We start from the raw sequence: 14,268 nt of genomic DNA, 5'->3' as shown, positions 1-14,268 counted from the left end.
AATGCAGGAAAAAAAAGAGAATACAAGAGGCATGTAGCAATCTCTGGTTCAAGGAAGTCCAACTGAGTATATCCAAATTTCTTGATTACCAATCAGTTCTACTACCTACAATAATTTTCAGCTCTTGACTTTGTCCCCTGGATTCTTTTTTAAATTTTTTATTTTTTAAATTTTTTTGACAGGCAGAGTGGACAGTGAGAGAGAGAGAGACAACAGAGAGAAAAGTCTTCCTTTTGCTGTTGGTTCACCCTCCAATGGCTGCCATGGCCAGTGCATCGCGCTGATCCTATGGCAGGAGCCAGGTGCTTCTCCTGGTCTCCCATGAGGGTGCAGGGCCCAAGCACTCAGGCCATCCTCCACTGCCCTCCCAGGCCATAGTAGAGAGCTGGCCTGGAAGAGGGGCAACCGGAACAGAATCTGGCGCCCCGACCGGGACTAGAACCGGTGTGCCTGCGCCACAGGCAGAGGATTAGCCTATTGAGCCACGGCGCTGGCCTGTCCCCTGGATTCTTAATTCCATTTTCTGAGCTCCTATTCCATAAAATAGAACCATATTTGAAATTGAGTAGTTTGATGGGCTTGCTTCTTGCCTACAGAGGTTCCAGGACCTCTGTTCCTTATTGGTCCAGGCTAGCGGTCTTTCTGCCAGTACTTTTTTTCCCAAGGCTTTTTGAGTTTTCTAATCTTGTTGGAATTTAAATCAATTAGTTAAAAGTCACACCTATTAATATTATCTATAGATCAATGCCCTTAACTTTTTTAGAATTCTTATTGTTTAATAGAGGATCCTTAAACCTTAGAATCATTTTTTTTTTTTTTTTGACAGGCAGAGTGGACAGTGAAAGAGAGAGACAGAAAGAAAGGTCTTCTTTTACCGTTGGTTCACCCTCCGCCACTGCGGTTGGTGCACTGCGGTGTGTGCACCACGCTGATCCAAAGCCAGGAGCCGGGTGCTTCTCTTGGTCTCCCATGCGGGTGCAGGGCCCAAGCACTTGGGCCATCCTCCACTGCCCTCCCGGGCCACAGCAGAGAGCTGGACTGGAAGATGGGCAACCGGGACAGAATCCAGCGCCGCGACCGGGACTAGAACCCAGTGTGCCAGCGCCACAGGCGGAGGATTAGCCTAGTGAGCCGCGGCACCAGCCTAGAATCATCTTTTAAAATTTTAAAAATTTATTTCACTTTATTTGAAAGCCCAAGAGACAAAGAGATACAGAGATCTTCCATCCACTGGTTCATTCCCCAAATGCCTGCAACAGCTAGGCTAGCAACCTAGAACTCAATCTGGGTCTCCCATGTGGGTGGTAGGGACCCAACAACTTGAACCTTTCGCTTCCCATGGAGCACAACAGCAGGAAGCTGAATTGAAAGTGGAGGAATCAGGCTGCCGCCGTGGCTCAATAGGCTAATCCTTCGCCTGCAGCACCAGCACACTGGGTTCTATAGTCCCCGTCGCTCCTCTTCCTGTCTAGCTCTCTGCTGTGGCCCAGGAGTGCAGCGGAGGATGGCCTGGGTCCTTGGGCCCTGCACCCGCATGGGAGACCAGGAGAAGCACCTGGCTCTTGGCTTCAGATCAGCGCGGTATGCAGGCCGCAGCGCGCCGGCCACAGCGGCCATGGAGGTGAACCAACAGAAAAGGAAGACCTTTCTCTCAGTCTCTCTCTCACGGTCCACTCTGTCAAAAAAAAAAAAAAAAAAAATGTGGAGGAACCAGGACTGGGATTCTAAGCAGGTATGCCAAGAGGTGCCTTGTTGTTACTAATATTTATTTATTTGAAAGACGACACAGAGAGAGAGAAACAGAGGGAGGAAGAGAGACAGAGAATGCTATCCAGGGAGAGAGACAGAGAGATCTTCCATCTGCTGATTCACTCCCCAAATGCTGGGCCAGGCAGAAAGCAGGAGTCGAACTCCATCAGGGTCTCCCACGTGGATGACAGGGGTCCAAGTACTTGGGGTCATCTTCTGCTGCCTTCCCAGGTGCATTAGCAGGAAGCTGGACAGGAAGCAAAGCAGCCAGCACTCTGATTTGGCGTTGCAAGAGGCGCCTTAACTCCTGAGCCATCAAGGTGGCCCCTCCTTCAGTTTTCAAAAACATTTTCTTGACTACTTTTTTTTTAAGATTAGTTTATTTATTTGAAAGGCAGAGCTACAGACAGAGAGAGGGATAGACAGAGAGAGATCTTCTGTCTACTGGATCACTCCCCAAATGGCCACAATGGCTGGAGCTAGGCTGATAGAAAGCCAGGAGCCAGGAGCTTCCTCTGGGTCTCCCATGCAGGTGCAGGTGCCCAAGCACTTGGGCCATCTTCTACTGCTTTCCCAGGCCATAGCAGAGAGCTGGATCCGAAGTGGAGCAGCCAGGCTTGAACCAGTGCCCATATGGGATGCTGGCATCTTTCTTTGTTTTTTACAGACAACCTCATGAGCCATCAGGCTTCTCATCGCTTGAAGGCTCTTCCCAACTTCAGTCTGAGGCTCAGTTCCAACCCCACTGTCTGTCCCAAGTTTTGTAACGGTAATACTCCATTCCCAAGCCCCTGTACAGTCTGCTTATCTATTGCTATGTAGGAACTTACTCCACCACACCAGCTTAAAGGAACAATTACCTCTCATAGTTCTGGGATTTTACTAAACTGAGCTACACGGTCTGGCTCACGATGTCTCAGGAGCTTACAGCCAGACACTGGCTGGAGCTGGAATCATCTGGAAGTTCACTCATCCATATATACTGGGTGGGGACAATTGGGGTTCCTCAGACATTCCTCCATGATTCCTCTGTGGTCTCTTCAGCCTGGGAGATTCAGGGCACTTCCTCTTACAAGGCCAACTCAGACCACCACAGGTATGGAGGAGTGCGTGCCTGCGTCACCTTTTATGACCCTGTCTCAGAAATTTCACTGTGGCATTTCTGTCATATTCTACTACTTGAAGTGGCCACAAAGGTCACTTCGGTTCAAGGGAAGGGCACACAGGCTCTTTCTAAGTGTCAGAGAAATTGCTGACATGTTTTTAAACCATCGCAGTTGAAAAGGGGAAACAGAAAGGACAGAAGAGGCTTAAGAACTGTTGCTGAAAAACCATGCCGCATTCTATGGTCCCAAATGGTCAGCAGTTACAGTCACAAATGGGTGAGGATGGACACAAGTACATTGGAGGTCACTTGCCTTCAAACGCATTAAGTTATCCCAGGCTTTTGTGCTCCAAGAAGGACCTATTTCTTTCTACACTCACATGTGTATGCACTGCAAAAACTTTGTGGAAATTCTGAATTAAAAGCCTCTCCGATGTGCATATTTCTTTCTTTTTTTATTTGACAAAGTGAGTGAGAGTGAGAGAGTGTTAGAGAGAGAGAGAGAGAGAGAGAGAGAGAGAGAGAGGTCTTCCTTCCATTGGTTCACTCCCCAAATGTCCACTATGGCTGGTGCTGCGCCGATCTGGAGCCAGGAGCCAGGTGCTTCCCTTGGTCTCCCATGTGGGTGCAGGGCCCAAGCACTTGGGCCATCCTCCACTGCCTTCCCGGGCCACAGCAGAGAGCTGGACTGGAAGAGGGGCAACCGAGACTAGAACCCAGCGCCCATATGGGATGCTGCCACTGCAGCCAGAGGATTAACCAAGTGAGCCATGGCACCGGCCCCGATGTGCGTATTTCAAACTACACATTTTAATGAACTTTTAGAGACCCCTTGTATGCATGAATTTCAAAACTTCTCCACCAAAACTTATCTTTGAGTTTCATTTTCCATAAAATTTTTGTGTGCACACAGGTGTCTGTGTGTGAGTGAGAGTGAGAGAGAGAGATAATGAACATATGTGGTCAAAGAGAGAAACCAACCATCCTATCAGGAAAGCTTAGCTCTAAACTAGGGGTCAGCAAACTATCTGACCAATGACCTGTTTTTGTATGGCCCACAAGCTAAGACTGATTTTATATTTTTAAACAGGGAGAAAAGAGAAGGAGAAAATGAGAAGGAAGCAGGAACTGAGTGGGTGGTGGGAGCATGGGGGTAGAGAGGAGGCAGAAAAGAAAGGTAAGTGGCAGCTATGGAGACCACCTGTGGTCTTGTAAAGCCAAAACACTACCTGGCCCTTGACTGAAAAGGTTTGTTGGCCCCTGTTCTAAGGCACTTTGCAATGGTTTCCATAGATGGAGGAGCACACAGACCAGACCGCCAGAGTGCTTTTAACGTATGTTGTCCTCATAAAACAGAAACACAGCACACAGCCTTAGCCTTCTCAGTGAGTCGTGTTCTCTCCTGCATTCAACGCCTCCCAGCCCCACACACCCTCACACCCTCTCACGTCCCTTCGATCTGCCCAGAATACATCATCCTTCTTCTCCTACCCCTCAAGTCCCCTGTGCCCTTCTTTTCTCCTGCTGTGTAACTTTCCTCCTCCAAAGGTGGTTTTGTTCCTAATGAAGAATCAAAGCCCCTTGCTCTTGCAAGGCACTCAGGACCTAGCCCAGAACCATATTCCTAGGCTCTTTGTCTACACCACTTTGGGTTCCACAAGCCCAGATTCCTGACATCTACATCACACTACTTGCTATTCCTTGGTAATGACTTTTCTTTTTTTTTTTTAAGATTATTTATTTATTTGAAAGTCAGAATTACAGAGAGAGGAGAGGCAGAGAGAGAGGTCCTTCATCTGATGGTTGACTCCGCAATTGGCTGCAACGGCCAGAGCCAAGCCAGGAGCTTCCTCTGGGTCTCCCATGTGGGTGCAGGGGCCCAGGGACCTGGGCCATTTTCCACTGCCTTCCCAGGCCACAGCAGAGAGCTGGATGAGAAGTGGAGCAGCCAGGTCTCGTATCAGCGCCCAAATGGGATGCCGGTGCTCCAGGCCAGGGCGTTAACCCACTGCACCACAGCACCGGCCCCATGACTTTTTTTTTTTTTAATAAGGTTTATTTGAAAGGCAGAATTAGAGATTTTTCATCTACTGGTTCTGTCCCCATATGGCAGCAATGGCCAGGGCTGGACCAGGCTGAAGCCAGGAGCCTGGAACTCCATCCCAGTCTTCCACCAGAGTGACAGGGACCAAATCAGTTGGACCATCTTCCACCACTTTCCAAAATGCACTAGCAGGGAACTCTATCAGAAGTGGAGCAGCTGGGACATGAACCGGTGCCCTTATGGGATGTTGGCATTAACAGGCAATGGCTCAACCTGCTGCACCACAATGCCAGCCCCCTCTCCTATGCACACATTATCATTCCTTCATTCTTGTTACACTGAAAAATGGGGTATTCCTCCTGTCTCCTGTGCTGGTCCCCTTGTTGAAGCCGCATGCTCGGCATGCTGTATTTCCGTGGTATGCTGCAGTATGTAGATCTACCTAGCACTTATTTTATTCTGGTTGCACATGCCTATTTCCTCAAGCCCAAAATCCCCTTGAGAGCAGGAGCTATTTCTTAATGATGTTATTACCTAATGAATACAATGATAAATAATTTTTTTTAATATAAATGATCCTGTGAATGATCCCACTTCCTTTTTCTTTTTTCCTGAAAACATACCCTTTTCCCAGAGCTCATCCAGAGGTACGGCTCTGATGCTCAAGTTCATCTGTACTTGATCTTATTCTTCTGGATTCTCCATTCCCAGGGCCCCTAAATTCCGGAAGAAATCAGGCTACATTCTTTTTAGCAATTTTATGGCCCCAGTTTTACTAAATCATTCTCTTAGCACTTCAAAACTCCATCTGTCCCCTGATACAACTTTCCACTTAGCCTGGCTCAGCTGCATGCATTTCATCATCCTCAGCTCTCAAGTGCACAAACCCTCCCTGAGACCACCACATTTTTCACGCTTACCTTTTCTTACATTAGCAAATACCTAAGTTCTAGTATCTCCTCACAACCACCTTTATACATAAAACTGACCACAACTCTTAAGAGCATTATTTTTACCACTCACACAGAAAGGCTCTAAAAACTATTTTAGGGAGTTGGCATTTATCCAAGTGGTTAAGATGCCTGTGTTCCATAAAGTGCCTGGATTTGATCTTTGGGAGGCAGCAGTAACGGCTCAATAGACTAGTCCTTGCTCCAATGTAAGAGACCTGAATTGAGTTCCAGCTCTGGCCCAGCCCCAGCCTTTGTGGGCATTTGGAGAGTAAACCAGATGATGGGAGCTCTTTGTCTCTAGCCTCTTTTTCTACCTCTCAAATAAATAAAAATTTCTCTTTTCTCTATTTATTTGCAAGGCGGAGCACTGGGGAGGGATGCATCCTAGTCTCCCTTGTGGATGGTAGAGGCCATCACCTGCTGTCTTCCCAGACACATTAGCATGGAGCTAGATCAGAAAAGCAGCAGCCTGGAATCAAATCGGCACTTTGACACGGGATGCCGGCATCTCAAACAGCTGTCTAACCTGCTGTGCCACAATACTCACAATTCCAATAACGTAATTTTAAAAGTAATTGTTCTGGTAACAGAAGGAAAAAAAGGGATCAAGTATTAAAACGTCCAGAGGTCATATTCGTGTTAACGTGGGGTTCCATACCCACCCACTCTTTGAGTTCCTGGGAGTAATACTGAACCTTTTTGCTTGCTGGAACCCTGTTCATGGTCTGACTACTGGAGAATGCTCAACTGTAGAGTTTTTCCAATACCCTTTCACGGGATGCTCAACAAGGGAGGTGGTCATAAAGCAGAACAAAAAATAAAGCAATATTAGTCAATTCCCTCATAACAAACTTCGAAGTCATTAGTACAAGTTCTAGACACACCCCTATTAATTCTAATTATTGGTTCTAATTATAATAGATATACTTAAGTGATAGTATCTTTGTGGGCATCTGTGAACTTCCACTGTATCAGTCAGTAAACCTAATCTGGATTAAAAGGAAAATATGCTGAATCTGGATAGGGTTCAGGGTAGAATTTCAATGTGGTCTGACCCTTGGACACTTTCTGACCTACACGTCCTGTATGAGAGTCCCACTCTCACTCTTGACCCCAGGTTCCTGGCAGTGCAGACCCTGGGAGACAATGGCAAAGGCTCAAGTGATTGGGTTCCTGCCACCCACAGGGGAGACTTGCACTGAGTTCCCCATTCTTGGCTCCAGTCCCACCCCAGTTGTGGGTACTTGGAGAGTCAGTGGATGGGAGGGAGTGCTCTGTCTCCACCTCTCAAGTAAGTAAAACATAATTTTTGAAATGTTTTAAAGTTGCCAACACCAGGGCCAGTACTGTGGCATAACGGGTTAAATACCTGGCCTGAAGCATCCCACATGGGTGCCGGTTCTAGTCTGGGCTGCTCCTCTTCCAGTCCAGCTCTCTGCTATGGCCTGGGAAAGCAGTGGAGGATGGCCCAAGCCCTTGGGCCCCTGCACCCACGTGGGAGACCTGGAAGAAGCTCCTGGCTTCAGATCGGCACAGCTCCAGCTGTTTACACTATTTAGGGAGTGAACCAGCAGAAGGAAGACCTTTCTCTCTGTCTCTCCCTCCCACCGTCTGTAACTCCACCTCTCAAATAAATAAATCTTAAAAAAATAAAGTTGCCAATGCCTATGGACATTTCTTGTTCCTTAATTTACTTCTTTGTAAACTTTGACTCTATTTCGCCTCTGAGAAACCTTGATCTCCACGATGAAACACTCTTGTTTTATTATCACGGAACCAGTGGGATTTGAAACCTAACTCATAGATAATGGCATATTTCCAGAAAGTGGTGTTTAAGACTGAGTAAGGAGAAGGAACTAGGAGCTTATCCATAAAATAAGCTCCGGACTATTAAATAGGAGTTTGCTCATATCTGATCTAAGTAAAAGACTAACGTTGTGCTGTTGGGAATCAACAGGACAGCTTAAAAGAATGCTTTTCACAAATATAGTAGCCAGAAATCCTGTGTAGGCACAATCCCATTATAACTGAACAAAAGAGTACTTTTAAAGAAAGGTAATTGTCAAATGAAAATGTACTCACCCTCCCGCGCACCCGCCAAAAAAGCAACTTTCAACTTAAGACACTACATTCCACGTGGAATATTTCTCTAAAATTCAGATGACACCTCCAAAACATTAGCACCAAATACAAGATTAAAATCCAAACCACCTAGAATATCATTATTCTCAATATCAATATTCTCAACTGCAATTCTCATCTCCAAGAGTCTGAGCAACAAACATAATCAGAGAACTCTCTAAACTACTCTTCATTCTAAATGCCACACTTTTCTCCCCTTAGCTTGTTCACCTGCACTTTTCCTGCCAGGGCTCAAAAGTGAAGTAGGTCACTAATGCTTTTCTCACTTGCACACATTTTAATTCTAAAACACTGCACATAGTATCTTTGTTTTCCTTTGAGGCAATGACCTAGCAGTCTAATTACTTTGCTTCTCCCATGGTACCTAACAGTGATTATCTAACAAAAACACCTAATGAATTTCATTAGACAATCATACAGGTAATTTTTTTATTTTTCCTTAATTATCTACCAGTCACATCAATGGCTTTTCAGATATTACATTTCCATCCACTGGTTCACTCCACAAAAGCCCTGGCAGGGAGCCAGGGACCTAGGGAGGGCAGACACCGAGCTACCTGAGCCATCACCTCTGCCTCCCAGGGTGTGCATTAGCAGGAAACTAGAATTGGGAGCAGAGCCAGGATTTGAACCCACATGATCCACCCAACACAGATTGTAGGTGTCCCATCTGGGGGTCTTCACTGCCGGGCCAAATGCATGCCTTTGGACTCACTTTTGAGAATTGTCCTATTTGCCTTCTGTTACAGTAAATACAAAGGGTGGGGCTATTCAGTGGGAAAGCAAAGTAATAACACCTCCCTTATCAGGCATCCTTACCACTGAGGGGGTGGGTATAGGGCAGGAAGAGGGAATGCAGCTATGAAACCCCACAGCCTTCTCAGCATTGTGTTCCCACAACTAATCTTCATTGTCAGGTGCCTCTGGCAAGAATTCTTTTGGGCCTACTGCACAACACACAAGACACTGCTGGCATCCTGTTGGTCAGTTATTGCTTACCTGCCAGGTGGTAATTTTATTCTAAAATAGCTTAGATTAATAATCAGAGTATCTTTTCCATATTTAAGTCCCCTATACCATAACATCTATGCCCAGTTGACAATGTCATTACCACAGCCTAGTTATTCTTTGGTCCAATACTGAGAAGGGCACTCTGAACACCACTTTCCTCCTTTCAGTGGATTTTTGCAACTACAAATTACTTAAATGTCTGACAGTAGACCTTTAAAAAAAAGTTAATTGCACCAAGTAAATGTCAATAATACTAAAATTGGAAAAGTCCTTTTTTTTGACAAGGCAAATTAATCTTGTCATAAACTGTCAACAATGAAAATGTTCAGTCGTTAATTATCACCAGTGTGCAGAGAATATAAAAAGCTGGTTCATTTGTAAAATCAGAGATCACAACAGAAATACAACTATGGGGCCAGAAACAGCTGGTAGCACAATTTTCTCCTGTAATTTAGCAAACAACATCTGGAAGTACTTTTACATGCAACAACTTAAAAATGTTACTCTGCGGGCAGTATACAGTTTGGGATGAAACTTTAAAAGCAGAAGACAAAATCACAAATAGTTTGTACAGGACATTGAAGGTTTCTGATCTGTCAGTGCACTTAAAGCTCAATAAATTACAAGAATTTTAAATATTTTGAGAAAGATTAACAACTGCTGATTCTCCATGAAAACCTTAAAACAGTGTATGAGTTGAACTAGCTTGGTTCATTGAATGGTTTCAGATAAGCAAAGTATAGTACAATTAGAATCTGATTAGTTTTTCCACAAATCAAGATCTGACAGCATCCTGCAGGCTTTATCATCAAAATAATAAACAGGCACCGAATTCACTTGGCTCTTTGCTATCAGGAAAAGCAAACTTAAAGCCATCACTCCAGTAAGGTCTGCACTTGAAGATTCAAGATAAGGCTCTTCACTGTCCCTCCCCCAGTGAGGTGGCTTCCTCCAGATGAGATCAGATGAAGCAAGGTTATTCTCAAGGCCAACCCAAACCCAATCAAGTCTCACTTATTAGATCACTTCTGAATTATGGTCAAACTCCGATCAAAAGAAGAGATGCAGTTCCTTCCAAAAATTTTCTCCTTGTATGTACCTTTTTCTTATAACAGAATTGTCTAAATATCTTCAATTGAACACCAAAATAAAAAGGGAAATTTGCAATTATATTATATAGACCAATTTTTAAAAGGAAAAACACTAAAATTTACCACCTATTTCCCTCAGTGAAAATGAAATTGGGAAAAAAAAAAAAGCCAGCATCTTCTTTTCCATGGACTTAAGGGTATTTATCTTACCAAGTAATTTCATTAGTTACTCAAACTACATTTTTCTCTATAAAACACTAGATTTTCCTATTAGGAGTAGTGGCCACTCACGAATGAAACTGTGTTATTAGATTCCAAACTTTAAGTATCTAGAAATCATATTTCGACTCTCAGATCCTTTCCTCTCGTACTAAAATGCAGCAGTAACTATAAAAAAAAAAGTACATGAGTTATCACAGGCCAAAAAGAAAACCAAAAAAGCAACCCTTCATACAATTTATTTGATCTTCCAAAATTACACCAGAAATAAACAACAAAAACAAAACCACTCACAACACACTGTAAAAATAATTTATTTGTTTGCCTCTTACAGATTTAGTCATCAATCCAACATTCTCATTCAAGAAATTGCAAAGGTCAAACAGAAATCTTAAATTGCTTTAGGTCTACATTAAAAAAAAAAAGCACTCTTTTAAAAGAGGGTGCATACCAAAAAAAAATCAGATCTAGGACATCAAGGTATAAACTTTGCCATTACGGGGGTCTACTCCTTCTGTCCCCAAAGCCAGTTCTGCACACCAGGAGGGCTCATCGCACTCGCACCTACAACTAAAGAATGAAGTCAAACAGGTACGGGAGACTAAATCGCGCATCAACTGCTGAAAGAGCACGGTCGAGAGGGAAAGTTATCCGTGTCAGCATCTTCGACAATTCCGCTGCTTCCTCCGAGAGCGAATCCCCACGCGCAGCCCCCACCCCGAGCCCTTCCTCCCGAGGCCGCGAGGCTAACGGTCTCCGCGGGCCGTCCCGGCGCCCCCGCGCCCCGCAAAACAAAGGGAATTCCCAGCCATTGTCCTCCTCCTCGGCGGCGCTGAGCATCACCAGCACTAGCAAGGCAGTAGCTTGCGCAGTTATCTCCACAGCGGGCAATGTCACAACCCGACCAACAGCACAAACTACTACCTCAGCCAGGGCCATGGTGTCGGGAGCCGCCGGACCACGCGGAAGGCGGCCGGGCGGCGCGGGCGCTCCTCGATGCTTCCTCCGCCGCCGCCGCCGGCCCGCCGCCCCGTCTCTTCCTCGCCCTTCCCCGCCGCGCCGCGCCGCGCCCGCAGACCCCGCCCAGCCCCACGCCGCCCGCCCGCGAGCGCCCGCGAGCTCCGGGGCTCGGACGCCGCGCCGGCGCCCGCGGGGCCGGGAGCCCCGATCTCCACGAAACCGACCACTCTAGAAAGGAAAAGGGCCAGAAAGGTCCAGCGGGGACCGCCGCTGCCCCGGGGACGCCTCGTCAGATCGAAAGCAGGAAATGGGATGGGCGGCAAAAGCGCGGGGAGACGCCGGCTGGATGCAGCCCATTCCCGAAAGGCAGGGGCAGCGCTCCCGCCGCGTCTCGGAGCTGCGGCGCCCGCGCCCTCTCCCGGCCCCGAGTCCGCGCTGGAGCCCGAGCGGGGCCGCGCCCCCCGCCCGCCGCCGCCACCGCACCCGCCGCCCTGCCCGCTTTCCGAGCCCAAGAATGCCAGGGCGCATCCCGCGGAGGCGGCCCCGGGCTCCGCCACGAGCAAACCACCACAGAGCCCGGAAGTCTCCCGGCAACTCGGTCCCCATACCCTTCGGGGAAATCCCGTACAGCGCTGCAGGAGGCGAAAAAAGAAACAAAAACCCCGTAAAACTGAAACCCGGCCGGGCGTCGGCTCGGCGCGCGCAGACACATGAGCCGTCTCGCGCTCCGCTGCTCCAGTGCGTCCGGACGAACCATAGAGATCACTTAAGGAGGCTCGCGCGCTGCTCCCCACCACGTGACTGGCCCCCTCCCCGGCCACCCCCCGCGCCGCCATCTTACATCCGGGACCCTGGCAGCGTCTCCGTTTTCCGCCCGGGCGAGCTCCGACGTGCCACTAGGACTCAGCTCCCAGAGGGGGACCCCGGCTCCACGTCAGCATAGAGAGGAGAGGTTGCGGGCCATGCCCCCAATCCGCTCCACCGCCCACGGTGGCGCCCCCAGCTTCCCCCGCTCTCTGCTGGCAAAGAAGATGGCGGCGCTCAGGGCCGCCGAAGCGGACACGTTGTACTCTGGCCGGGGCCCGAAGTTTCCGGCACTTCCTTTTCCAGCCGGCGCAGGGCCGTGGGCGCCCCACCCCCGCGGCGTGGCCCCCGTGCTGCGTTCCGCACGAAACGGGCGGGAAAGCTGCCGCGCGGCCCGCTTCAGTGCGCAGGCTCCCGGGACTTGTGGGGTTTGCCCCCCCCCCCCCCGTTATAAAAAAAAAAAAAAAGGGCCAAGTTTGGGAGCGGGCCAACTGCCATGGAGCCTCATCCGCTCTTGGCCCAAGCAACTATTTTTTTTTTTTTTTTTTTACCTCTCAGAGATTTTCTTTTTCTCTGTAGGAAGTTAAAGTTACCAGAGTTTGTCAGGTAAATACAGGATATTCGGTTAAACTGGAATTTCAGATAAAGGAACACTTTTTGTTTATATCCCATTTTTAAAAAAATGTTTATTTGAAATTCAAATACAACTAGACATCTTTTTTTAAAAAAGATTTATTTATGTGAAAGAGAAGGAGAGGCAGAGAGCTTCCGTTCACTCGTTCACCTCCCACATGACCACAAAGGCCAGAGCTGGGCCAGGCTGAAGCCGGGAGCTTCATCCGCGTCTCCCATGAGGGTGGCAGAGGCAGCTGGATGGGAACCGGCACCCAAATGGGTTGCCGGGTTTGCAGGCCACAGCTTTTTCCTGCAATACCATAATACCTCAGGGCATCCTCTAATTTTTATTTCCTAAGTCTGGCAATCCTATTCGTCATCAAGCTCCTGAAAACGCCAAACTACTTATCATAAAGGGATGGGGGTCAGGGAAGATGAAAAACGTGTAACTTGGGACTGACTGCCTAGACATGGATCCTTTCATGGATGCCAGAGGACTGAGGTCCAGAGCAAAACTGGGCAACAGCGCATAAGGAACATCTAAGTAGAATTCCCTTTGAGGAGAAGCAAGATATTTTTTCTTAAACTAGCATAATATAATTTTGGGTGACAAATCCTGAGGCCAGGAATCTCATTGCACATTAAAAAATAATACTTTTTCTGTTCCCTATGGTTTAGGACAGCTAATGGGAGCCAAGCAATATCTAAGTGCAAGTTTCCAAATCAGAAAGCAACCTTTTTTTTTTTTTTTTTTTAACATGTTTCACAGTAACGTTTGCTACATAGATATTCAGAAAATTGGCTATGTTCACTGACATCAATGTTAGGTCAGTTTACTTGGCTTGGGATACCCAATCAACTATTTCAAGAATAAACAACTATATTTGACAAAGCATAAACCTGACTGTCCATCACAGTGAGGCTTACTAGAAAGTCTGTAGGAACTAAACATCATCCTTACCTGGTAAGTAATGACTGCTCTGCATGGCATCACCCCCTGCACCATTGCAAATGTCATCTGTCATAGTGGCACAGATCTTTAAACGGCCATTGAACAGTTTGGTCTGCTTACACAGACTTGTTAGAGCAGCAGTTTCCAACTAAATTTAGTCAAGCCATTACACTAATCACATCACTTAGATTCCTTTCCACAATTTACCCATTTTTGACAGGGTTGCCATCGATGTAATCATCTGGACACAGTGGACTGTTACCATCAACTCTTCCACTGCCCATGATATCCAGGATAAAGAATATCATCTCACAACACGAAAATGCCAAGTTCCTACCTTAACTTTCCTTGTATATATTTCTTATGTAGAATATATATATTCTATATATTGTGCTTATAACTGCAAATTTATCTTAGTTTCATTATTTATTCTTAAAACTCATCACTGCAAACCCTTGCCACCTGTAACATATTCTGCTTGATTTTCAAATCATTTCACAACGGACCTCAACTCCTAATAGTGAACCTTGTCTCACTCAACATACCAAAATGTGCTACTCTCCATCAGTTGCCTCAGATTGCATAGATGTGTTTTACTCATGCTGTCTTTGCCTGAAATTCCC

The 14,268-nt window shown here is 46.8% G+C and overlaps 1 protein-coding gene, 1 long non-coding RNA gene and 1 other non-coding gene across 3 annotated transcripts in view; all 3 read right to left on the bottom strand.

Annotated features, from left to right (window-relative positions):
* LOC138844377 (uncharacterized) overlaps positions 1-12,253 on the bottom strand; it is a 59,234-nt gene extending 46,981 nt beyond the window's left edge. Inside the window, exon 1 of the long non-coding RNA XR_011380131.1 lies at positions 12,116-12,253. This is a non-coding gene — a long non-coding RNA (uncharacterized lncRNA). The remainder of the gene's footprint in view (positions 1-12,115) is intronic.
* Positions 10,613-12,121, bottom strand: LOC127491160 (spidroin-1). Its single transcript, XM_051846394.2, has one exon. It carries the CDS (start codon positions 12,108-12,110, stop codon positions 11,235-11,237), a length of 876 nt encoding a protein of 291 aa, XP_051702354.2. The 5' UTR covers positions 12,111-12,121; the 3' UTR covers positions 10,613-11,234.
* MIRLET7I (microRNA let-7i) lies at positions 11,165-11,242 on the bottom strand. The gene has a single exon (NR_162450.1). It is a non-coding gene; the product is annotated as a microRNA let-7i (primary transcript).
* Positions 12,254-14,268: the final 2,015 nt, after the last annotated feature.

This window comes from Oryctolagus cuniculus, chromosome 11 (genome assembly GCF_964237555.1).
Source record: "Oryctolagus cuniculus chromosome 11, mOryCun1.1, whole genome shotgun sequence".
Taxonomy (NCBI): domain Eukaryota; kingdom Metazoa; phylum Chordata; class Mammalia; order Lagomorpha; family Leporidae; genus Oryctolagus; species Oryctolagus cuniculus.
Note: the sequence above shows the minus strand (reverse complement) of the source record. Positions and strands in the feature narration are given on the sequence as shown.